The sequence below is a fragment of the Eptatretus burgeri genome, chromosome 10 (assembly GCF_056783735.1).
Source record: "Eptatretus burgeri isolate ZD-2024b chromosome 10, Ebu_testis_v1, whole genome shotgun sequence".
In the NCBI taxonomy this organism is placed as follows: domain Eukaryota; kingdom Metazoa; phylum Chordata; class Myxini; order Myxiniformes; family Myxinidae; genus Eptatretus; species Eptatretus burgeri.
Genome location: NC_140970.1, coordinates 29055987 through 29082547, shown reverse-complemented (window position 1 = coordinate 29082547; position 26561 = coordinate 29055987). Strand labels below are relative to the sequence as shown.

General features: G+C 45.9%; 2 protein-coding genes across 4 annotated transcripts; one reads left to right on the top strand and one right to left on the bottom strand.

Annotated features, from left to right (window-relative positions):
• Positions 1 to 378: 378 nt before the first annotated feature.
• Positions 379 to 15252, bottom strand: LOC147018190 (uncharacterized). 3 transcript variants are annotated; one of them, XR_015062306.1, is made up of 4 exons: positions 14971 to 15252; positions 14209 to 14329; positions 13883 to 14029; positions 379 to 1882 (listed from the first exon to the last, which is right to left on the bottom strand). XR_015062306.1 is itself a non-coding variant. In XM_085897651.1 (4 exons), exon 4 carries the CDS (start codon positions 4365 to 4367, stop codon positions 3129 to 3131), a length of 1239 nt encoding a protein of 412 aa, XP_085753777.1. In that variant the 5' UTR covers positions 4368 to 4386; positions 13883 to 14029; positions 14209 to 14329; positions 14971 to 15252; the 3' UTR covers positions 379 to 3128. The 3 variants fall into 3 exon arrangements, 2 of the variants coding, with proteins under 2 accessions (XP_085753777.1, XP_085753778.1); XM_085897651.1 differs by having other exon boundaries at positions 379 to 4386; XM_085897652.1 differs by having other exon boundaries at positions 379 to 4386; positions 13944 to 14029.
• CHCHD2 (coiled-coil-helix-coiled-coil-helix domain containing 2) lies at positions 15117 to 26165 on the top strand. The gene is made up of 4 exons (XM_085897659.1): positions 15117 to 15314; positions 21605 to 21827; positions 23320 to 23467; positions 26016 to 26165. Exons 1-4 carry the CDS (start codon positions 15268 to 15270, stop codon positions 26024 to 26026), a joined length of 429 nt encoding a protein of 142 aa, XP_085753785.1. The 5' UTR covers positions 15117 to 15267; the 3' UTR covers positions 26027 to 26165.
• Positions 26166 to 26561: the final 396 nt, after the last annotated feature.

Below are 26561 nucleotides of genomic sequence, written 5' to 3'. Positions count from 1 at the left end.
ACACGTCTGACACCGTGTCATGCTGGGTGTTTTAAAGGATTCAACAACAGCAAAGGTTGAACTATTTTATTACAGTATATGGGCTGTTTCACAATGAGGGTACCAAGTTTGTCTCACAACCACTAAATATACCCATCAGAGATGGGGAATCCCCCACCATTGAACCAGTCGGCCATCTTGGATTCGGCCACGCCCAAAATCAATAGGGTTCTTCCTTTTCAGGTGGTACATGTGTGACCCAAATTTGAAATCGATATTGCGAACAGTTTATGAGTTATCGCACTCACAGCTATAAATGTTGACGCCCAGCCAGCCGGACGGACGGACGACCCGGGTGACAACAATATCCCCCTTCCGCCACGCGGCGGGGGATAAAAATTCAAACTCAATATTTTTTATTTCTCCAAATCCAACATTGTTAATTACAATACTTATATCAAAATTTTTGGAGCATCTGAATGAATATTTCTTATTAAAAATAATACCCCAAGGATGTTAGGAGAGTACTTTTTAAACTACAACAGTCATTAATACAATTCAACTATAACCACAAAATAACAACACTATCAAACTTCAGTGGTTTCCATTTGTTCCACAAGTATTATTCCATTACTGGAATTATGATTCAGTATACAAATGAAGTATATTTGTAGAAATATCAATAAAAGACTGAAGTAAGTTTCAAATATCCAGAAAAAAAGATATGTTTTAATTACCACTGTCACTAATAGCACTACATATGATGGAATTTAGCACAACATTTTAAAACTACATGTACTTTTCTACATATTCTGAAAAAGTTACAAATTTATCTCTGAAAATAAAAGTTTACCACTACAATGAAAAATATGAAGAAAATCACATATTTCTTCCAGAGGACATAATATTTTGACATGAAGCAATACATTCTGTACAAGATATAACTGCAAAGTAATACATTTATCTTATAATGCCAATACAAAATACACCTAGTAAGTGAATCTAGACGGGATTTTGACACTTTTTAAAACTGGCTGTATCATTTAGTCCAACGGCAATTTTTCTTTTATTTTGGCTATCTTTCGGTGCATAGTAGCTTTGCTGGGGGGAAGATTTCAAAGCTGCTGTTTTTGTAGGCGTTCTCATTATGTCTGTTGGCCTACTTTGATCCTCTTCTAGCTGTGGCATGTCCCCTTCTCTTGATATTCTTCTTCTTTTGGTCTCCTTTAGTTTTATAATTACTTTCTTCTGCCTTGTTAGCTTCCCTCTACTCTCTCTCTTCTTGTCTGCCATGTATTTTTTCTTTTCCTCAGGTGTCATGTCCTTGTACCGTTTTTTGTTGTTGTTTGTGGATTGTGCCTTAATGTGTTCCTTTTTGTTTTTATTTCGCTGTTCTCTCTTACTTGCTGCCCACTTCCTTCTGCATTCCTTCAATTCATTATCTGTCTTCTTGTTGGAAGTTGATGCATAATGTTTTCTCTTCCTTTCAGCATCTCTGGCGAGATATTCTTTGTGTCTATCTGGATTATTTTCCTTTAATTTGCGGCGAGATTTTGCAGCAGCACTTTGGGGAATGCTGCTTGGAGTTGAATCTTTAGCACTCGCAAGAGAACGTGTATGACATATCCAATTAAACTTGACTGTCAGAGTTTGTGACATTGTTTGTGCACAGCTGTTGTGATTACTTATTACTTGATCTGGATCTGTAATAACAACAGTTAGTTATGGTTTATTGCCATAATGATTCTTTACCAGTATTATAACCAAGCTATATCCTTACCACTCTAGTTTGGGTATAATACTAAAGCAGTAACCACTATAGCAGTAAAATGCTACAACTACAGGAGAGTGAGGGGTTATTCTAACTGCCACCACTGTTTTCCACCACCAGCAGTTGATTAATCTGCAAGCAGAAAAGTAGAAAATCTACATAAAGCAACAGGCATACATACGTCAAATATTTTTGTCCTCTCCGGAAAGTAATATTATGGGCTCTTTTATGGCTTGTATTGTACCAAATATCTGTATATTATTATTTTGGTGTAACCATATGTGATGACAGATGTTACTACGTATTTATTTTTGCAAAAAGTGATCATACGGTTGGAATTATGTCATATTTATTTCTCAGACAACTAAGCATGTTCCAGGAAGCCCAGGTTTAGCCTTCAAAAACAAGAGTAAATGTGTTAAAAGTAATCAAATTCAGCATACTTTATAAACAATAGTCAATATTGTGCTGGATGGAGCAATAATTGTACAAAATTCAATGTCATTTCATGTGATTAATCTCCTGTTGAACGCCATTGAATAACTTTCCGGAGAGGACATTTTTGACATGGACATTCAATCAGTGTTGTAACAAGAAAAATTACATAAATGTAAATACCTTTTACTGATAATGGATATTCATGACCATGTTAACCTTACAAAACACCAAAATTTATAGCCAGCAAGTATAGTCCATGGGCCCAGGCCAGAAATTCCACTTGTCGGTACCATCTAAGGAAACCAATCCTAGTTATGATTTTTGAATTGGTGTATATATATATATATATATATATATATATATATATATATATATATATATATATATATATATATATATATATATATATGTAATATTTTGATGTGATAACCATTGCAGACTGGCAGCTTATAGTCCATGGGCCCAGGCCAGAAATTCTACTTGTCGGTACCATCTAAGGAAACCAATCCTAGTTATGATTTTTGAATTGGTGTATATATATATATATATATATATATATATATATATATATATATATATATATATATATATATATATATATATATATATATATATATATATATAAAATATTTTGATGTGATAACCATTGCAGACTGGCAGCTTATAGTCCATGGGCCCAGGCCAGAAATTCTACTTGTCGGTACCATCTAAGGAAACCAATCCTAGTTATGATTTTTCAATTGGTGTATATATATATATATATATATATATATATATATATATATATATATATATATATATATATATATATATATATATATATATATATATATATATATAATATTTTGATGTGATAACCATTGCAGACTGGCAGCTTATAGTCCATGGGCCCAGGCCAGAAATTCTACTTGTCGGTACCATCTAAGGAAACCAATCCTAGTTATGATTTTTCAATTGGTGTATATATATAGTTCTTGCCACCAGAAACGGCATAGACCAAGTCCTGGCCAAAGGAGCTGACAAGTCGCGTGACCCTTTGTGATGGATCTGTGCACTCCTTTTCTCCTGTCAGCATTGTTTTCAGGAGCTTGGTCACAGATTCAGGGATGCTGCCATCACTGTGCTCCACATCTGGTGGCCATATTTGAGTGACATCTTGCTTCTTGATGTCGTCTCTCATCTTCAATGCTGCTTTGGTTATGACATCTCCAGTGTTGGCAAATGTCACATTGTGTAACTCCACCTTCAAGGCATATGTCACTTTGGCAAGCTCACTCATCGAAAGGCTGTCTGGATAAAGAAGAACTTTTCCTTTGCTGTCCGGAAATATGTGCAGTGCTCCTGCAAACTCAGCTTCAAGCTTACGACGAAGGTGTTTCTTCGTTGAATCTTTAACTTGACTGATACCACAGGAGTTCATGCATGTCACCAGTTTGGAAGTTAGATCTCTCAAGGGTAACACTTCAGGGTTGGGGAAGAGTTCATTTCTAATGTACCTGAAGAGTTCACTGTAGGAGTGCTTCTCTGCTGCCTCGTACTGTCGAGCTTGAATGTCTTCGCCTTGTTCCTCACCTTCTATGTTACCGCTGGTGGAATGATCCTTTGTGTATGAAAGGTAGCAAGACTTGTGGTAATGGCCCTCTGCAGCGACAAGATTTCTGCTCACAACAGCAAGCATCCTATTATCTAGTTTCCTGACTGCTGCTGCCCTGATTCTGTCATCAGCACGTAACTCGGCGCATTGCGTGAGGGGCTCCCTGGTGTTTTGACCTCTCAGATACTTGCTCACTTTTTCGCAGAAGATACACTGTTCATCATATACCCTTGACGTGCTGGGCGCCTCTCTAGATGACCTCCTGGGAGTGTCTTTTGCGATTTTGCCCCTGGAATCTTCTCTGGCAATGATAGAGTCAAGAAGTTTCTTCATGGTGAAAATGCTGCGGCACTTGCGATGGTACTGTACTGGTGGGATTTCTCCCGCGGATAAGTATTTGGCCATGTTCAGGATAGGGGCATGCTTTCGTATCTGAGCAGCTCTCAGCAGAGTTCTCCAAGACTCAATGTTTTGTGGTGACACCAATTTTGCGTCTGCCTCCTCATCGGAACAGTGGATTGCACAGTCCATGCGTGCACGCTTCTGTGGCAACCTGGTGCGTTCTTCTTCACCAGTGGACTCCATTGTCAATCAGACCCAGTCACTGCAATATACAACAAGAAAGTCGGATACACTTATGACATTATAAAATACATTTACATACTTTCCAGTGTGCACAACCTGAAACATTTCTGGTGGGGCGAAAGATTATATCAAGTTTGAGCTACATTGTAATTTTCATATATTCAGCCGCAATTTGCATTTCGGGGGTAGGGGAAGGAAAAAGTCTACAACTTTGTTGAAACCAGCTGGATGGTCCTCCTTTGTGCCTCCCTGCAAACCAGGTCCATATGGGTAGCTGATCCATTAGGACTGTGGCACTCATATGGGACACACACATTCCGTAAATAATGATAATAATAAATCCGCAAAATTTCACAAAATCTAGCGTGCAAATCAGCCGTAATTTGAATACCAAACTAAAGCATGTGCCTCAAGATGGGAAGTATGCTTGTTGTAAGTGTGCAGATAACAAATCTGGATATCCTGAGCTGTTATTGAATGATATTACCTTCATGGGATGTGTCAATAGTCCATTGTGTGATTTTCCCACAAAACGTCATTATCTCAGAATGGTAAAATGGTAAAAATGCAAAATACATACACTAAGCTGCTCTTCTGGAACAGTTATCACATATTGAAATAATCATGTAGTCCCTACCAATAACTTAGTAGCCCTAAAGTTTGGTTTCCTCAGATGGTACCGATATATGCCTGGGCCCATGGACTAGTAGTTTCCTTATAACTCATGGCAGTTTCGGTGTTTCCGGAGAGGACACATTTTTGACGGACACATGTAAGGCAATCAGTGCAGGCCATGAAAATAGAAGGTTATTGGTTACACTCAAACTTTGGAGCATAATTTCAGTGCAGGTATATACACACTTGGTAAAACACACAATAAACTTTTAAAAAGACCCTTTATTTATTTAAAAAAAATTCTTCTACAATATGCATTTCCGAAGAGGACATTTTTTGACGGACGAACGGTGGGACATATTTATTGAGGGTGAAATAAATATTCTTCGTCTGAAAAGAATAATATGTTGTGGACAAAGTACAGAAGAGGTATTAAATTGATGCAACAACAAATAAAAGTCCCAATTTCTGCTTGTATTTGTTTATACACTGTGAATGCAGTGTACCTGGAGAAAATGAGACAGCTATTTGTCAAAGAAAAATGGCAATTTTTATGCCATTCTGCCAAAAATTAACATTTTTTTGTCAAATAAAAAGTGGTCCAAGTTGTGCCATCACTAGTACCAACTACTGGCCATAATGACAGAGATATTACAGCCGCTCATTTAGCTACTTAGCATGCAAGGGTACAAAATACCAGAAATGACCATGACTGTGAAACAGCCCATATATAAAGCATAGAAGTCATAACTTGGACATGAGGCTCTGACCGAGAGCTAACGACTCCAATACATCTCTCCAGCTCCGTCCGCCAGACTCCTCCACCATGTCACGTCACATCCTGTGATGTGTATATGTGCACTATACCACAAGGTGTTTCAGACACTTACATCAAAGGACACGGCCTGGTTTTAATTCAAGTAAGCCATATTGCACGTTCAAAACAGACCCGGGTCGGAACCGACTCCAGATCTACATGCACACAGTATTGCAATGCCATTATCATCCACGAGGTGGTATTATGAAACAAGCTAACATCCATAACACAAGGGGTAAGGGACGAGATGGAGACAGAAACAAACTCTCAGGAAGGAAAACCGGAAATTTGGGGGGACGATGGGGAATGGTTTAACAGGGGTAGAAAAGATCACTTACTTACTTAGTTTACTGTAATAATGTCAGGACACAGGTTGAATCACGTTCTTTTTAAAGATGATGCTGGGCTCCCAAAGGACATAACACCATCATGGCTAAAAGCAACCGACACACAAGCCAAGCCCCCCCCCCCCCTACTGCCAATCACAACATCCCCCCTTCATTGAAAGTATTATGTTTGTACGCAAATAAACAATACCAAACTAAATCTAAATTATAAACAAAACCAGATCTAACTTCAGCCACACATACAGTGCCTTCAGAAATTATTCACACCCCTTGACTTTTGTCACATTTTGTTGTTTCACAGCCTGAATTTAAAGTGGATTCAACTTAATTTTTTTTGTCACCGATCTACACAAAATACCCCCAAATGACAGTGAAAATATGTTTTTAAATTTTTTACAAATTACTGAAAAATGAAAAGCTGAAATATCTTGCTTCAATAAGTATTCAAACCCCTGAATCAATATTTTTGTAGAAGCACCTTTGGCAGTGATTACATCTTTGAGTCTTCTTGGGTAGGTCTGTATTAGCTTTACACATCTGGATTTGGGGATTTTCTCCCATTCTTCCTCGGAGATTTGCTCAAGCTCTGTCAAGTTGGATGGGGAGTGTTGGTGAGCAACAATCTTCAAGTCTTTCCAAAGATTCTCAATGGGATTCAAGTTGAGGCTTTGGCTGGGCCACTGAGGAACTTTCACGTTCTTGTTCTGAAGCCATTCCAGTGTTGCTTAGGCTGTATGATTGAGGTCATTGTCCTGTTGGAATGTAAATTTTCACCACAGTCTGAGGTCTTTTGCATTCTGAAACAGGTTCTCCTCAAGGATTTGCCTGTGTTTGGCTCCAATCATTGTTCCCTCTATCCTTACAAGTCTCCCAGTCCCTGCCACTGAAAAGCATCCCCGTAGCATTCTGCTGCCACCACTATGCTTCACGGTAGGGATAGTGTTAGATGGATGATGAGCTATGCTCGGTTTCCTCCAGACGTAGTGATTTGCATTCAGATCAAAGAGTTCAATTTTCGTCTCATCAGACCACAGAATCTTTTGTCTCATGCTCTCAGTCTTTCACGTGCCTTTTTGCAAACTCCAGGCATGCTGTCACGTGCCTTTTTTCAGGAGTGGCTTCAGTCTGACCACTCTCTTATAAAGCCTCGATTTGTGAAGTGCTGCAGAGATTGTTGTGCTTCTGACAGATTATCCCACCTCAGCCAAGGAACTCTAGTTCTGTCAGAGTGATCATTGGGTTCTTGATCACCTCCCTGACCAAGGTCCTTCTTACCCAGTTGCTAAGTTTGGTGGGACACCCAGCTCAAGGAAGAATCTGGGTAGTTCCATATTCTTTCCATTTCCTAACGATGGAACTCACTGTGCTCTTGGGAACTTTCAACACTAGAAATTGTTTTATACCCTTCCCCAGATCTATGCCTCCTCACAATTCGATCTCGGAGTTCTACGGACAGTTCCTTGGACTTCATGTGGAGTTTCTGCTCTGACACGCACTGTCAACTGTGGGACGTTATATAGAAAGTTGTGTTCCTTTCTAAATCATGTTCAATCACACTTGGCCACAGGTGGACTTCAATCAAGTTGTGGAGACATCTCAGAGATGATCAAAGGAAATTGGATGCACCTGAGCTCAATTTGGAGTGTCATAGCAAAGGGGTTGAACACTTATTGATGCAAGATATTTCAGATTTTCATTTTTAATTAACTTGTAAAACACGTTTTCACTTTGTCATTTTGGCGTATTTTGTGTCGATCGGTGGCAAAAAATTTAATTTAATCCATTTTAATTTCAGGCTGTAACACAACAAAATGTGACAAAAGTCAAGGGTGTGAATACTTTCTGAAGACACTGTAGGTGGGCTCTTCGGTTATTGTTCTAACTCTCAACAAAATGTAATTACTGCTGTGTATGCCTCGCTAAAACAAACGGGAGAGTTCATAGAACACCTTTCCCCACGCAGTGTTCAAGTATCCTTACTAAAATTCACGTACCAGTGTTGTGTGTTTGTCGCGCTACTCCTCCTACAGTTCTGGGACAATTACATCCAGACATGCTACATAGGATCAGCATGACCCCAATTAATGTATAGTTGTGTTTTTATCTTTGCCAGTGATTTGGGGTGGGGGGGGGGGATGCAAACTCTCTGTAAACGTGTATCATGCAGCGCCACCTCTAGGTGGGGGAGGATATTACAAGTCTCCACCATTTACAGTTACAGTATTGCTGTCCCCACGTTTTCCAGTGCAGTGAGGTGCTTTGAATTAGAGGCAGGAGGGATGTTTTTGCTTCATGCACATAACCCAGGTTTTTTATTGCCTATAAAGAGCTGTCAGTTGCCTATACACCACCCAAATAAAGGGACGCGTCAGAAGAATATGTTGCAAGTTTGGAACAAGATCGCCCATAGGGCGAGTACTCAGCAAGTATAATTCGATTGAAATAAAGTCGATTTTTAAAGGTAGTATGAAAATTTTTTGGAAGTTTACCGCTGCTAATGCAGTGTCTTATACACCAATTATTTAACATGTCCAATATGGCAAAACTGGATAATTTTAGTTCTTCATTCCTGTTGTTTGTGTCCTTGAGGATGTCCTTAAAAACAGTGTTTCCTGTTTAGAATGATTTTCAATTTTTTGACTGCTAGGCAGGCAGACAGACAGACTGAAAAAAAACTGTATCCATGTATGAAGGAAGCGGTGTAGTTTCCCCCCCAAAAAAGTCTATTTGTGTGCATGGGCACGTGGGCACACATGGCAAAACTGCAAACGCCAACTTGGGACTGGTTATCCCCCACACGGAGGGGTTAGAAGGGTTCTTCTTATTCTTATTTTTTATGGATGGACGGATGGTGGATGGAAGGACATTCCAAAACATTGAAGCGGCTACACCGCTTAAAAAGTATCTCACTACTCCCTGCGCATGTTCGATTGGGTTAATTTAGAGCCAAAGTACTGCAAACTGCAGGATCGTTTTCCAATTCATGATCCAATTTGTGTTCAAAATACAATATTCAATTGATATCAAGCTGTACCTCGATCATAAACTGACATTTGTAGATGGACGGGCAGACAGACATAAGTGAACCAATTGCTTAGCCCCGCTTTTCACTTTGTGTGAGTGGGGTAATAATAACAATATTAATATGGGGGATGGCAGGATGGCCTAGACAGACACGCACACGCGCCTCTAAGCTATCTAACCTAGGTTCGAATTCTGACCCATCTTTTAACTGCCATCCTGGTATTTCACAGGCAGAATGATTCATCAATGTGTGTGCTGTCCCTGGGATGGACATTAAAGAACTCACGGTGTCCTTAACAAATAGTAGGCAAGATATCGCCATTGCCCTGGCCAAATTCCAAATTGCTGCTCTAACAACTGCTGGGAATGGGGATCATTCAAACCGTAACGGGGAAGGGGAAGGCAATGGCAAACCACTGGGTAACATCCTTGCTCAGAAAGCTGCTTTGGCAGAACCAACGCTCTGTGAAGAGTATGGTACATCAGAAAGAGAGAAATCCAGAGAGAGATCAGAGAGAGAGAGAGATAGATCAAGAGAGAGAGAGAGATCAAGAGAGAGAGAGAGAGAGATCAAGAGAGAGAGAGAGAGATCAAGAGAGAGAGAGAGATCAAGAGAGAGAGAGATCAAGAGAGAGAGAGAGATCAAGAGAGAGAGAGAGATCAAGAGAGAGAGAGAGATCAAGAGAGAGAGAGATCAAGAGAGAGAGAGAGATCAAGATCAGCTTACCAATGGGGGCTTTTTGATTCAAGCTGGTGAGCCTCAAGTGTTACTGCAGAAGGCCCTCAGATGGGTCAAATCAGATCTATTGGGTCTTAGGGATATAAGGGTTCTAATGGGGTCTTCAGGGTCTAATAGGATCCTTAAGCATCTTTAAGGGTCTGAGATTTATAAAGGGTCTTAAGGGGTGGAATAGGTCTTAGGCAGTCTAAATAGTCTTATTGGTTTAGGGGTCTTAGCCTTTAGGGTTACAAAGGGTTTTAGGAGTCTTAAAGGGTATGATGGATATAAAAGGTTTTAGCCTTAAGGGGACTTAAGGGTGTAAAGGCCAATGGAGGTGTAAAGGTTGTAAAGGCCAATTATATCCTCAAAGGGTATAAAGGGTGTTAAAAGGTCCAAAGGGTATAAAAGATTTGAAATGGTCTAAATGGTATAAAAGGTGGAAGTGCTCTAAAGGTCTACATGTCTAAAATGTATGTCCCGATAGTCCGTAATTAATAGACGTAGTCAAGGTCCAATATAATAAGTAATTTTTAGATGTACTCACAGTCCAACTCATGTTCAAAGAGTACATAATTAATAAACATAGCAGGGTACCCGTCTCCGGGTTAATAGATGTCTCACCTCAAATTAGTATTTTTTTGGAGTGTGTATTCTGAGTCAAGTGATCAAGTGATTCTCATCCTACTTACAGAGGAATTCATGCATTCTGTTCCTCCAAGCCCATCTTTCGTTGTACTGCAGTTACAGCGGAGGGTGGTGGACGCTTGACAGAGGAGTCCGAAGTGAAGGCACGCTGGGCGGGTTACTTTGAGCGGCTGTTCCAGGCTGATCCACCTGCTGTCGAGTTGGATATCAAAGGTTCTGACCCTATCCCTATTTCTGACCCTCCAATCAACTGTGATCCGCCTTTGTTTATGGAAACACAGGCTGCGGGGAAGCAGTTGAAAGGGGGTAAGACTCCATGGATCTGTGGCATCCATGCTGAACTTCTCAAGGCTGGTGGAAATGCTGCACTCATGTCATTGCATGCAGTTCTGTGCTCTGCCTGGAACACAGGCATCATCCCAACTAACTGGAAGAAGGACCTTGTTGTCCCTCTCTGGAAAAGAAAGGGTAATCGCCAGGACTGCAACAGCTACCGAGGGGTGATGCTGCTGTCATTGCCAGGCAAAGATTTTGCTCGGATAATTCTTGATGGGGTTTTCCACCATCTGCTTGAGCACCAGCACCCAGAGCAGTCGGGCTTCACACAAAATAGGTCAGCGAATGACCGTATCCTTGCTCTTCAGGTCACGCAGGTGAGAGTTTTGGCAGGGGCTGCTCGCAGTCATAGGTTGATCTCTGCAAAGTATTTGATTAAGTGAATCAGGATGCTCTCTGGAGGATTCTCGGTCTTCGTGGGGTGCCACCAAAACTAATAAATCTGATTTCGGAACGATACTCTGGTAATGAGAGTGCTGTGAGGTGTGGTGGTTCTATCTTTGACTTATTTCCAGTTGTTACTGGAGTTTGTCAGGGGTGTGTATTAGCCCCCACACTTTTCAGCACTTGTATGGACTAGATGATGGGAAGGATGTCAGAGAGATCAAACTGCCGTGCATCGTTTGGGGATATAAAGATGTCTGACCTTGATTTCGCAGATGATTTGCGGAGACACTGGATATCCTTTTGGGGACCCTCGAGGCATTGAATGAGCAGTCGGAGAAACCGGGATTACAGGTTTCCTGGGTCAAAACTAAGATCCAGGCTTTCAATGACATCTTGAATGCTGATGTCTTCTCTGTACCCGTTTGTGGTGAGGATGTTGAGGTTACGGGGAGATTCACTTACCTTGGTAGTGATATTCATGTGTCCTCATGTTGTGAGCCAGAGGTCAACAGACATCTGGGTTGGGCCTGAGGAGTCATGGATTCACTGGATCATGGGGTGTGGTGCAGTCGATACCTGTGCAGGAAGACGAAAGTCTGAGTCTTTAAGTCCTTGGTGCTTCCAGTCTTGCTCTACGGATGTGAGACTTGGACTCTGACCAGGGATCTGACACAGAGAATTAACTCCTTCGGGACCAGGTCCCTTTCGGAGAATCCTTAGCTATTGCTGGTCAGACTTTGTGTCCAATGAGCAGTTGCTGAGAGATTCAGATGAGATTTGTTACCTGTATAGTCCGTGAGCGTCAGCTGTGGCTGGATGGACATGTGGCTCATTTTCCTGACACTGATCCTGCTCACCAGATTCTCTCAGTGAGAGAGCCTCGTGAGTGGAGGAAGCCAATGGGCCGACCACGTGCTTTGTGGTTGCAGCAGGTTGATCGGCATCTCAAGGAGATGAAGATAGGCAAGATGGAGGGCACTGGAGTACCGGCGGAAAGTCGACGCAGCGACGCGCTTCTACAGCACATGCTGCCATACCTGACATGTATTGCTATAAATGGGAACTCAACATGAAGTGATGTGGACCATGACATATGGCACACATTTACCTGATTGACAATGGCGGTCTGCTCAGAAGAACTATCGTTAGTGATTAAAATTGGCAAATACACTGCCATTTCATGTCAGATCATTTTGTAAATGGTATCATGCACAGCTTCAATATTTTGTTGTCAACCTGAAACCGGCAATGTAAGCGTTTGTAAATACCCCAATTACCTCCAGAAAATTGTGCGAAAATGCCTCAACTTGGTATCAAAGTATAAGATAGCATCTTATATATTATTTCTGAGTTTGTGGTTTCGTGTCGCGCTATCTTCGACTTTGTTCTGCGCTCGAGTAACGTGATATTCGTATTACATTATCTCAAAGACCATATGAGGTGCATGGTACAAAAAAAGTAAATAAAATGGTTCTGAAACAGTGAAATCGTATTCCACTTACTGCATTAAAGTAAAATTACTACTGATACTCTACATCAGTTCCTTTCTCAAACACACCCACCCCAACATGTCGGGCAGAGTGCGGGTTATGCTAGTAATAATACATTTTTTGTATACATAGTCGAGGCTCGTGCAAGAGCTCGTACTACACTGAATGGATCAGAACACAACAGGACAAAAGGAACAGCCAAAGAGGGAGGAAACACAAACAGCCGAGCCGAAGGGATAAGACAGGGGGTGGCACAAAAACAATGGGTGTGGGGAGAAATGAGGGGCAGGAGAGGATGCATGGGAGTGGATAAGATGGGTATAGAAGGGAACTCTCAGGAAGGAAAACTGGAAATTTGGAAGGAGAAGGGATTGGAGTGGGGCAGGGGTAGAAATGTCAAATAGCCTTGCTAAAGAGGGTAGAAAAGATCATCGTTTTGGATTGGGATGATCTGAAATGGTGGGAGACAGCTGTCTTGAAGACCTAGAGGGAAGAATACGATTGAAGATAATGTGGAAGTTGATTCCCCAGGTGGGAAAAAAAAAAAAGAGGATGAGTGGAGGTGAGCAGTGATCCTGGATTTAGGTAGTTTCACCAGAAGGGGGTTGATGGTGGACCGTGTGTGCCTTCCAGAAAGCTGGGGGTGTGGGGTTGAGACAAAGCACGGAAAGAGCAGAGGGTGCAAAACCAGAAATAAGGTGGAAGAAGAACGAGAGACCACCAACCTGTCTGTGATGGTGAAGTGATAAGTCCATAGACTCAGCTTCTTCGTGGGATATTCCAATATTCTTCAAGGCCTTGGTTTCCACGGTGTTAAGCTGAGCAAGATGTGAGGCAGGGGCACAAGCCCAGAGGGGAGAGCAGTACTACATCAAGCTGTGGATGAAGGCCTTGAAGGTGGTTATGAGTTCAGGAGTGCCAAGGAAAGACTTTGTACGTTATTACAAAATGGTCATAACCAGTAGAACATATTGGGCCCAATAAATTGTTGAAATATCATGCTATGCTCCATATCTTTTTGACCCCACCTCTCAATGGTGACGAATCACTTAAAATTTTTTATCAGATATGAATCCAGATTTGGATCTTCATCAAAATTGAACCAATTTTTCCATGTCACACACCCAACATACCATCGAAGTTTCATCCAAAGAATCACTTAAAAAATTATAGCAGCCAGATCAGGATCTTCACCAAAATCTAATCGGTTCATCCTTGGCACACAACTCAACCTGTCCACCAAATTTCATCTGAATCCGTCCGCAACATTGAGAGATATCCTGCACGCCAACAAACAAACATACAAGAAGTGTGTCATGCATAGCACAACACTTGCAAAATTCATAAAACAAATCGGACCTCAAAAATAATTGGCTGGTTTAATTCAGTGACCTCAAATATAAATAGTCTTCAAATTTCAAGTCAATCGAATGAAAATTGAAGATTTCAAAAATCTCACCTCCGAAGTTGTTGACCTTTGACCGATGTTGACCTTTTGACATCAAAAACAATGGGCTTCTTCCTTATGACAAACTCTACCATGTGGTGAAGTTTCGTGAAGATCGGTTTTAAATTGTGACCTGGCGGTGATAGACAGACAGAATAACAAAATCGACTAAACAATATACTTGAAACATCTTCGATTTTGCACGTAACAAGATATATGTCGTGTTTTACACAATACTTGCAAAAGTATCCCCCCCCCCCCCAAAAAAAATAAAATTGACAATGATACATCAAATTATACGTTTCAAAAAGATTAAAATTGACGATCTTAATCAAAGCTCAGGTCAATTGGATGAAAATCGATTCTTTTGCAGATTAAAGTTGATGATTTTATAAGTTTGACCTCGAGTTGACCTTTGACCTTTTGACCTCAAAAAATTAGTTGGTTTCCCAATTCAGTGACGCAATATATGCAAATCTTGTTCACATTTCAAGTCAATCGGATGAAAAAAGACGATTTCAGAAATTTGACCTCAAGATGACCTTTGACCTCAAAATCAATAGGTTTCTCAGTTAAGATTACCTCGTCAACTTGGTAAAGTTTCTATGTACAATGATGGGCACAAACACGTGACCCCCCCCCTACTCCTCCTCCTCCTCCTCCTCCGGTTTTCTTGGTCGGCGGGAATGAATGGTTCTATGTCTAACAGTAAATGAAAGAACTATTTTCTCCCCTCGTTGGTACGAATTTAAACCGACAGGAAACGTCACTCACACATTTACAATGACGTCACTCATAAGTAGGTTTCAAACATAAATACTTGCAGGTGACACCAACTTCGCCTCGTCCGCCGTCCTCACTGCGCAGTGTCGGCCCTGAAGGTGAAAAATTCAGTCAGGATCCCAAGCACGTGGTACGAACGTTCCAGAATCTGAAAGGCGGTGACGTCAGTCGCACGTCGTAGTGACGCGAGTCGTTCGTCGTCGTTCGTCGTCCTTGCTTGTCTTTGCTTGTTTTGCGGTTTTATTTCTTCCTCCGTTGTAACTCGGGGAGCTTTGTGTCGAGGTGACCATGCCCCGGAGCAGCAGAAGCCGAATGTCCCGCGCACCTGCGCCCAGGTAGGAACGATGACCGGGCCCTGAATGTGCGTCACTGTCGGGTTGTTCGGTTTTTATTTCTAACCCTGGTCTCCACTTGGCGCGTTATTTCGTCATCGCGTCACAACAGTGTTGTTTCGTTTTCTGGTCCTGTGGAGTGTGTGTGGTTTTAATATGAAGGGGGGGGGGTACACGGAGACCGACCGTTGGTGACCTTGACACACGTCACGTTTATTAATATTGTTCAGAATAAGTTTTTTTTTTTTAATTTTATTTTATTTTATTTTTTTTACAAACCCTCTAATAATAGGGTTTCAACACAAACCCTGTAGTGCTCGCATTATTTATCTTTGGGTTTCATTGTTCAACTCCCGATCGCTATATCCTCCTCACCGGTATCATCATCCCTCCACTGAGGTGGCTTCTTCTGCCAACACGACCACGTTCAACCCCTCGACCTCCCACTTCTCGCGTCATCACCCATTCCACCTCCGAAACCTGCCCCTTCTTCCACTCTTCCCCCCCCTCCCAAGTCTCTTCCCCCCCCACCTCCCAAGTCTCTTTCCCCCCCTCCCAAGTCTCTTTCCCCTCCCAAGTCTCTTTCCCCCTCCCAAGTCTCTTTCCCCCCTCCCAAGTCTCTTTCCCCCCACCTCCCAAGTCTCTTTCCCCCCACCTCCCAAGTCTCTTTCCCCCCCACCTCCCAAGTCTCTTTCCCCCCACCTCCCAAGTCTCTTTCCCCCCTCCCAAGTCTCTTTCCCCCCTCCCAAGTCTCTTTCCCCCTCCCAAGTCTCTTTCCCCCCTCCCAAGTCTCTTTCCCCCCTCCCAAGTCTCTTTCCCCCCTCCCAAGTCTCTTTCCCCCCCTCCCAAGTCTCTTTCCCCCCTCCCAAGTCTCTTTCCCCCCTCCCAAGTCTCTTTCCCCCCTCCCAAGTCTCTTTCCCCCCTCCCAAGTCTCTTTCCCCCCTCCCAAGTCTCTTTCCCCCCTCCCAAGTCTCTTTCCCCCCTCCCAAGTCTCTTTCCCCCCCTCCCAAGTCTCTTTCCCCCCTCCCAAGTCTCTTTCCCCCCCTCCCAAGTCTCTTTCCCCCCTCCCAAGTCTCTTTCCCCCCCTCCCAAGTCTCTTTCCCCCCTCCCAAGTCTCTTTCCCCCCTCCCAAGTCTCTTTCCCCCCTCCCAAGTCTCTTTCCCCCCCTCCCAAGTCTCTTTCCCCCCTCCCAAGTCTCTTTCCCCCCCTCCCAAGTCTCTTTCCCCCCCTCCCAAGTCTCTTTCCCCCCTCCCAAGTCTCTCTTTCCCCCCCTCCCAAGTCTCTTTCCCCCCTCCCAAGTCTCTTTCCCCCCTCCCAAGTCTCTTTCCCCCCCTCCCAAGTCTCTTTCCCCCCCTCCCAAGTCTCTTTCCCCCCTCCCAAGTCTCTTTCCCCCCCTCCCAAGTCTCTTTCCCCCCCTCCCAAGTCTCTTTCCCCCCTCCCAAGTCTCTTTCCCCCCTCCCAAGTCTCTTTCCCCCCTCCCAAGTCTCTTTCCCCCCCTCCCAAGTCTCTTTCCCCCCCCTCCCAAGTCTCTTTCCCCCCTCCCAAGTCTCTTTCCCCCCTCCCAAGTCTCTTTCCCCCCCCCAAGTCTCTTTCCCCCCTCCCAAGTCTCTTTCCCCCCTCCCAAGTCTCTTTCCCCCCTCCCAAGTCTCTTTCCCCCCTCCCAAGTCTCTTTCCCCCCCTCCCAAGTCTCTTTCCCCCCTCCCAAGTCTCTTTCCCCCCCTCCCAAGTCTCTTTCCCCCCCCTCCCAAGTCTCTTTCCGCCCCCTCGCAAGTCTCTTTCCCCCCTCCCAAGTCTCTTTCCCCCCTCCCAAGTCTCTTTCCCCCCCTCCCAAGTCTCTTTCCCCCCCTCCCAAGTCTCTTTCCCCCCTCCCAAGTCTCTTTCCCCCCTCCCAAGTCTCTTTCCCCCCTCCCAAGTCTCTTTCCCCCCTCCCAAGTCTCTTTCCCCCCTCCCAAGTCTCTTTCCCCCCTCCCAAGTCTCTTTCCCCCCCTCCCAAGTCTCTTTCCCCCCTCCCAAGTCTCTTTCCCCCCTCCCAAGTCTCTTTCCCCCCTCCCAAGTCTCTTTCCCCCCCTCCCAAGTCTCTTTCCCCCCCCCTCCCAAGTCTCTTTCCCCCCCTCCCAAGTCTCTTTCCCCCCTCCCAAGTCTCTTTCCCCCCTCCCAAGTCTCTTTCCCCCCCTCCCAAGTCTCTTTCCCCCCCCCTCCCAAGTCTCTTTCCCCCCTCCCAAGTCTCTTTCCCCCCCTCCCAAGTCTCTTCCCCTCCCAAGTCTCTTTCCCCCCTCCCAAGTCTCTTTCCCTCCTCCCAAGTCTCTTTCCCCCCTCCCTCCCAAGTCTCTTTCCCCCCTCCCTCCCAAGTCTCTTTCCCCCCTCCCTCCCAAGTCTCTTTCCCCCCTCCCTCCCAAGTCTCTTTCCCCCCTCCCTCCCAAGTCTCTTTCCCCCCCCCCTCCCAAGTCTCTTTTCCCCCCCTCCCAAGTCTCTTTTCCCCCCTCCCAAGTCTCTTTTCCCCCCCTCCCAAGTCTCTTTTCCCCCCCTCCCAAGTCTCTTTTCCCCCCCTCCCAAGTCTCTTTTCCCCCCTCCCAAGTCTCTTTTCCCCCCCTCCCAAGTCTCTTTTCCCCCCCTCCCAAGTCTCTTTTCCCCCCTCCCAAGTCTCTTTCCCCCCCTCCCAAGTCTCTTTCCCCCCTCCCAAGTCTCTTTTCCCCCCCTCCCAAGTCTCTTTTCCCCCCCTCCCAAGTCTCTTCCTCCCCTCTTTCCCCCCTCCCAAGTCTCTTCCTCCCCCCCCAAGTCTCCTCCTCCCCTCTTCCTCCCCTCCCAAGCCTCTTCCCCCCCTCCCAAGCCTCTTCCCCCTCCCAAGTCTTCTCCCCCCTCCCAAGTCTCCTGCCCCCTCCCAAATCTCTTCCTCCCCTCTTCCCACCCCTCCCAAGTCTCTTCCTCCCCTCTTCCCACATCTCCTCCTCCCCTCTTCCCCCCTCCCAACTCTTTTCCTCCTCCCCCCCCCACATCTCCTCCTCCCCTCTTCCCCTCTTCCCCCTCCCAAGTCTCTTCCTCCCCTTACACTCCCCCCACCCCACCAATGTCTTCCTCTCGTTCTGCTCCCTCCCCCGTGTCTCCTTCCACTCTCCCCCCCCCATGGCTTCCTCTCCTTCAACTCCCCCCTTTGTCTTCCTCTCCTTCCACTCCCCCTTTGTCTTCCTCTCCTTCCACTCCCCCCTTTGTCTTCCTCTCCACTCCCCCCTTGTCTTCCTGTCGTCCTTCCACTCCCCCTTGTCTTCCTGTCGTCCTTCCACTCCCCCCTTGTCTTCCTGTCGTCCTTCCACTCCCCCCTTGTCTTCCTGTCGTCCTTCCACTCCCCCCCCCTTGTCTTCCTGTCGTCCTTCCACTCCCCCCGTCTTCCTCTCGTCCTTCCACTCCCCCCCCTTGTCTTCCTGTCGTCCTTCCACTCCCCCCCTTGTCTTCCTGTCGTCCTTCCACTCCCCCCCCCCCTTGTCTTCCTGTCGTCCTTCCACTCCCCCCTTGTCTTCCTGTCGTCCTTCCACTCCCCCCTTGTCTTCCTGTCGTCCTTCCACTCCTCCCCCTTGTCTTCCTGTCGTCCTTCCACTCCTCCCCCTTGTCTTCCTGTCGTCCTTCCACTCCCCCCTTGTCTTCCTGTCGTCCTTCCACTCCTCCCCCTTGTCTTCCTGTCGTCCTTCCACTCCTCCCCCTTGTCTTCCTGTCGTCCTTCCACTCCTCCCCCTTGTCTTCCTGTCGTCCTTCCACTCCTCCCCCTTGTCTTCTTGTCGTCCTTCCACTCCTCCCCCTTGTCTTCCTGTCGTCCTTCCACTCCTCCCCCTTGTCTTCCTGTCGTCCTTCCACTCCCCCCTTGTCTTCCTGTCGTCCTTCCACTCCTCCCCCTTGTCTTCCTGTCGTCCTTCCACTCCTCCCCCTTGTCTTCCTGTCGTCCTTCCACTCCCCCCCCTTGTCTTCCTGTCGTCCTTCCACTCCTCCCCCTTGTCTTCCTGTCGTCCTTCCACTCCTCCCCCTTGTCTTCCTGTCGTCCTTCCACTCCCCCCTTGTCTTCCTGTCGTCCTTCCACTCCACCCCTTGTCTTCCTGTTGTCCTTCCACTCCCCCCCTTGTCTTCCTGTCGTCCTTCCACTCCCCCTTGTCTTCCTGTCGTCCTTCCACTCCCCCCTTGTCTTCCTGTCGTCCTTCCACTCCCCCTTGTCTTCCTGTCGTCCTTCCACTCCCCCTTGTCTTCCTGTCGTCCTTCCACTCCCCCCTTGTCTTCCTGTCGTCCTTCCACTCCCCCTTGTCTTCCTGTCGTCCTTCCACTCCCCCCTTGTCTTCCTGTCGTCCTTCCACTCCCCCCGTCTTCCTGTCGTCCTTCCACTCCCCCCCGTCTTCCTGTCGTCCTTCCACTCCCCCCGTCTTCCTGTCGTCCTTCCACTCCCCCCCTTGTCTTCCTGTCGTCCTTCCACTCCCCCCCTTGTCTTCCTGTCGTCCTTCCACTCCCCCCGTCTTCCTGTCGTCCTTCCACTCCCCCCCCCTTGTCTTCCTGTCGTCCTTCCACTCCTCCCCCTTGTCTTCCTGTCGTCCTTCCACTCCCCCCTTGTCTTCCTGTCGTCCTTCCACTCCCCCCCTTGTCTTCCTGTCGTCCTTCCACCCCCCCTTGTCTTCCTGTCGTCCTTCCACTCCCCCTTGTCTTCCTGTCGTCCTTCCACTCCCCCCTTGTCTTCCTGTCGTCCTTCCACTCCCCCCTTGTCTTCCTGTCGTCCTTCCACTCCCCCCCGTCTTCCTGTCGTCCTTCCACTCCCCCCTTGTCTTCCTGTCGTCCTTCCACTCCCCCCCTTGTCTTCCTGTCGTCCTTCCACTCCCCCTTGTCTTCCTGTCGTCCTTCCACTCCCCCCCTTGTCTTCCTGTCGTCCTTCCACTCCTCCCCCTTGTCTTCCTGTCGTCCTTCCACTCCCCCCTTGTCTTCCTGTCGTCCTTCCACTCCCCCTTGTCTTCCTGTCGTCCTTCCACTCCCCCCTTGTCTTCCTGTCGTCCTTCCACTCCCCCCTTGTCTTCCTGTCGTCCTTCCACTCCTCCCCCTTGTCTTCCTGTCGTCCTTCCACTCCCCCCTTGTCTTCCTGTCGTCCTTCCACTCCCCCCTTGTCTTCCTGTCGTCCTTCCACTCCTCCCCCTTGTCTTCCTGTCGTCCTTCCACTCCTCCCCCTTGTCTTCCTGTCGTCCGTCCACTCCCCCCTTGTCTTCCCGTCGTACTTCCACTCCTCCCCCTTGTCTTCCTGTCGTCCTTCCACTCCTCCCCCCTTGTCTTCCTGTCGTCCTTCCACTCCTCCCCCCTTGTCTTCCTGTCGTCCTTCCACTCCTCCCCCCTTGTCTTCCTGTCGTCCTTCCACTCCTCCCCCCTTGTCTTCCTGTCGTCCTTCCACTCCCCCCCTTGTCTTCCTGTCGTCCTTCCACTCCTCCCCCTTGTCTTCCTGTCGTCCTTCCACTCCTCCCCCTTGTCTTCCTGTCGTCCTTCCACTCCCCCCCCTTGTCTTCCTGTCGTCCTTCCACTCCTCCCCCTTGTCTTCCTGTCGTCCTTCCACTCCTCCCCCTTGTCTTCCTGTCGTCCTTCCACTCCTCCCCCTTGTCTTCCTGTCGTCCTTCCACTCCTCCCCCTTGTCTTCCTGTGGTCCTTCCACTCCTCCCCCTTGTCTTCCTGTGGTCCTTCCACTCCTCCCCCTTGTCTTCCTGTGGTCCTTCCACTCCTCCCCCTTGTCTTCCTGTGGTCCTTCCACCCCTCCCCCTTGTCTTCCTGTCGTCCTTCCACCCCCCTTGTCTTCCTGTCATTCTTCCACTCCCCCCCTTGTCTTCCTGTCGTCCTTCCACTCCTCCCCCTTGTCTTCCTGTCATCCTTCCACTCCTCCCCCTTGTCTTCCTGTCATCCTTCTATTCCTCCTCCCCCCCCATCTTCCTCTCCCCTCCCCATCTTCCTCTCCCCCCCCCATCTTCCTCCCCCCCTTGTATTCCTCATCTTCCTCTCATTCAACCTCCACTTGCCCCTCTCCCATAACTTTTGGTGCTCTTGAGCCGACTCCAGACAGTTACCAATGTACAGTAAGTTAAATGAATGGACACGTTGTTTTAATTGCAATATGCCAGCGATGATTGAGATCCAACTTGAAAATTAATTATTGCAAGTTCTAATCTTCACGGACACTCGAGCTCCCCAAGACTGACCTCAGTGAGTCGATTGCAATGAACTATTTTACAGTTTCATGTGTTTTAAGGTTGTTGTGCCATGTTAATGGAGCTGTACTGCTGTTTCCTTAACTCCAGAGCTCCCCCACGTCCTGCGCCTGCAGCACATCCTCCAGCTCGTGTTCCTCCCCAACCTACTGCTGTTGCCCCAACCACTGCTTCTCGCCCTCCTGGCCTCATGGCACAGATGGCATCGACTGCTGCTGGTGTTGCAGTCGGCTCTACGGTCGGTCACGTCGTTGGGCATGCCCTTACTGGTGGGCTTGAAGGCAGTGAGAAGCAGCCTGATGTGACTTACCAGGTGAGTTCATATCAAATTTTCAGGGTGGGGTAGGGGTTTAAGATGGAAGTGAAAACGGTTTTAAATGTTACTAGACGACCCGTGAATCCGTTGCGTTCTCGTTGTGACAGCGGTTGATAAAAAAAATCGTTTCAAAAAATAAAAGAAAAAGATAGCTCCAGCAAACTATACCGCTAAGGTTGTTTGCATTGATCAAATTCTCCTGAAGAGTACTTGACTGAATTGGGAATTGATTTTTTTAATTTTTTTCGTTTCCCGATTTTAACAAAACTTGATACTGCACACCGCAGGAAAATGGCGAGTTAGAGGGCTGAAAAGTTTTGCGCTTTCGTGTACCGTTTTGGCTGTATTTCGGGAACATACATACATACATACATACATACATACATACATACAAGATGAGAGTTTTAGTAATACTAGTACGTGGCCGTACGTGCGTGGCCCTACATGCAAAAAAATAATAATAAACTTTCAAACCGTGTGCCAGAAACAACAACCACACAGGCCGTTCCTTCACTCTCGTGTGCCCATACGTGCGTGGCCGTACGTGCAAAAATAAAAATAAAAAAAACCTTTCAAACAACCACACAGGCCGTTCCTTCGCTGTCGTAAACGACGACTGGATTGGGGCATTGTGTTTATCTCTATAATTTATCGAGAAAGAAAGAATACAGTAAGTCGAGCAATCGAGAAACACTACAGCAAGTCGTCACTATCCGGAAGTTCGCACGATTATTCGCAATTTAGTTTTAATGGCCAATTATTCAATTAGCGCCAACGTATTTTGCCTTTTTGCAATGTCATCGCAAGGAAAAACACAGAGAAGAGAAGAGAGAGGAAAAAAAAAAAAACTTTCAAACAACCACACAGTCCGTTCCTTCGCTCTCATATATGACGACTGGATTGGGGCATTGTGCTTATCTATAAATGCGCATAAGAAATCGAGAAATTATTATAAGACAGCAAGTCATCACTATCCGGAAGTCCGTATGTTGTAACCCATAATGGGGAACGCGGCGGAGGATCTCTTCCCCAACGGCCACGCCTACGCAGCAACGTGTCCTTTCATTGGTTTGGAAATAAATGGCCATAACTTGGGAACCACTTGTCCGATAAATATCAAACCTTGAAAAGGCGCATCCACAAGACCCCAGCAATATACCTGGCAAGTTTCAATTAGATCGGACCAGTGGTTGTCGAGAGAAACGTTGGTCACGGTCACACACACACACACACACACACACACACACACACACACACACACACACACACACACACACACACACACACACACACACACACACACACACACACACACACACACACACACACACACACACACACACACACACACACACACACACACACACACACACACACACACACACACACCTGGAATTATAGATAGATTGCACTTGTGGGTGAAGAAGAGAAAAGTGCTTGCATTTTCTTGAATTTTTTTTTTAAGTAGCCTCACTCTTATGTTGCACAGGAGACTCCTTCCGAAATGGCTACGAATCCCAGCACCATGCCGTGCCAGCTGGAAGTGCGCCAGTTCCTAGAATGTGCCCAACAGCAGCATGACCTGGGCCTGTGCGAGGGCTTCAATGAGGCTCTACGCCAGTGCAAGCAGGCGCATGGTGGGTTTATTCCTGTTGAACTGTGCATGATGTCCTGTTGGTGCAATAAAATTGGGCTGTTGTTTCCTTTGAGATTGAGCAATGTTGCGTGATTTTTTTTTTTTTTTACTGTGGTGCAAGATGAGGTTCCACTTTAACACAAGCTGAAATGGTACTTTAATGTGGTGATTCTCTGACAAGCCACAGCATCAATTATTGGGAGTGGTGGAGACGGACTGTTCAAGGTGGTTATCCTCCAGAGAAGGAAGCAGCAAGTGAGGGGGATGGGTGGGGGAAATTCCAATGATGTTGACCCTTAAATTGTCGAGTCTAAACAGATGTGATGCTCAAGCACCAGTCAAAAGGGAAGAGTAGTACTCCATTGAGCTTTGGATAATCATTTTTGGGTGTGAGTAGTCCTGAATTTATTTCACTTTTTCCAATGAATAACTGAACGACCGAGGATGTCTAGTCTGTGGCTAGCTTTGGAGGCCAGCTTTTCTCTAGGGTCAGCCTGTGAGAGGTCTGGGCAGACAGAGGCCAGTAGTACAAGAGGCTGAACCTGTTCCAATGACTAGCTGTAGAAATGTGTTTTTTTGGGGGGGGTTTTTTACTATCCTGCAGCAACAGGGTCAGACCGAGATGTCAGGATTAAAGGAGATATTCCATTTATCAGACCATCCTGGTGTTGGCGCAGTGGTTAGGGCAGCGGCTTGGGATCCAAAAGGTCCTGAGTTCAAGCCCCGTTGGGCCACTGAATTAATACACCAGGGGGTTGACTCAGCCTGTCATCCTTCCGAGGTCGGCGAAGTGAGTACCAGTGTACTGGGCCGGTGTATACCCCGGTTAAAATAGGTGTACCATATCCCTGTGTCGTAAGAGGCAACCAGGGTTGCGTCAGGAAGGGCATCCGGCGTAAAACATTTGCCAAATCACGATGCGGATCATACGGATGATCCGCTGTGGCGACCCCTAACGGGAGCAGCCGAAAGAAGAAGATTCCATTTATCAGACCATTGTCTAATCATTACCAGATCAGCAGAGATGCAGCTACTGTCTGCCTATTAGTGGGATTGAGGTACTATATGACAAGATGGAGGAGTCTGCAAAAGGAGGAGGTTCTTTATATGTGAAGAACAAGATTTGGTGCACAAACTGCCTTTGAGCACTGGATCCTCGACTGGAAGAGAGGATGAGATGATTGGGTTTCCTTGACAGTAATGCAGTGAATGTGTGAGTGAAGGAAGTAAAACCCAGGAATGAGGGTGACCTTGTTTGTATGCCACAGGCAGAGAGCTTGTCAAGCTAATTGGGATGCCAGACTGTCGAATGTCCAGGTAGAGTGACCACCTCATTGAGAGGGTAGCAGCGGCATGTCCAGAGTACAGTGATTGGGCCGAAATTTAAATTCATGATAGGATCAGGCTGTTTGAAAAGAGGAAAGGTGCCAGCAGCAACGATTGACTCCATGATTGCGCTTACAGGTGGAAGTACTGGTAAATATACTGGCATGTGGACGAGAGGATCTGTTTTTAGTTTATCTGGAATTAGAATTCCAGATGAGGTATTATCATGCACCGTCCGTCTCCTATTCCGGCTTCTCCGGCCAAACCGCAAGGCCGATCCGGCTGAAATTCAGCATCAAGGTAACGGGGACTGCATACCTCGTTCCGGTCACACGACTTTAAATCGGTCAAAATGGTGGACTTGGTAAATTATTTCAAAAATCTTTTCCAGACCCACCAGTCAGAATGCTACCAAATTTTGGGTTACAACATGACAGGTCCAGTGGTCATATTTTCATACCCTTCTTGTGGATGGTAGTGACGTTCGTGATTTCCAGGAAGATGAGACCTTACCAAAGGATAACAGAGGAATAGGAAAAGGAGGCTGAATAACAGAGGAAAAGCAACAACAGTATCTGAGAACATGGACGAGAGATCCGAGGGATTATAACATGTTGGTGGGTGGGAGTTGAAACGTCCATAAAGAATGTAGAACGTATCAAGAAAATTAACATAGAATTGATTCCACCAGGTCCGAGTTGAAAATAATAAAATTGTGGAAACGGTCTTGAGCGTGAGTCATCCACCAATCTGAGTTGGTGACCAGATGTCAAAGCACCTGAAAAGCATGAATGAATCGAATGTCCACCTTGCATTCTGAATACTGTAATTATAATGAGAGAAATGGTCCCTATACATTCTATCACCTCATCAGGCATGGTTTATGTGAGATTTGTAAGAATATCCCTTTGTGAATGTTGAGTGGTAGTTGGCTGCATCATTAAGAACGGAAGCTTAGGAAGTTTATGCCACAATCTTTCCATTACTGGACACACAACCAGTAAGTGAATTCCAGATGGTGCAAATTGTTTATTTGGTCTTGGCTTGTTTCTGGCACTTTTTAGAATGTAATGAAGAGCCCATTGTAGCATCATTAAGCTGCTTCCACTTGCAGTGTGAACTTGGTGACAATTATTGCTGTTTGTTTGTTTTCTGCTTTTGAATTGAAACCGAATGACCAGTTAATATTGCCCTTCACCTCAACCATTCACTTTTTTTTTCAGGTCTTTCATAAATTCAAGCATCAAATCGAGAGTGAGAAGAGAACTTCATTACTACAGACAATTTAAAGTCCGTGTAATTAATTTACCGAATTTGCTTCTGTATCCTATGGTTTCCCCCATTCAATGAATAAAATGTAAAAAGTATCGCTATTCTTGGGTTGAGCTTCTTCTGATTAGTAAAACATATAAGCTCCAGCAGCAGCAGCATTCTGTGATTTTAGCTTTGGTCATGTGAGTGTTTTATAAACGACGAGCAGAGTACCTGCACGACAGGCGATCTTGTTCCAAGCATGCAACACGTTCTTCCGACGCATACCTTCATTTGGGTGGTGTACAGACAAGTGACAGCTCTGTTTAGGAAAAATAAATAACTCGGGTTATGTGCACAAAACAAAAACATACCTACTGCTGATAATTCAAAACACCTTATTGTACCTACTGTAAATGGTGGAGACTTGTAGTACCTTCCCCCAGCTGGAGGTGGTGAAACACATTTACAGAGAATTTGTGTCCCCCTCACCCTCCCAAGATTACTGGTAAAGATTA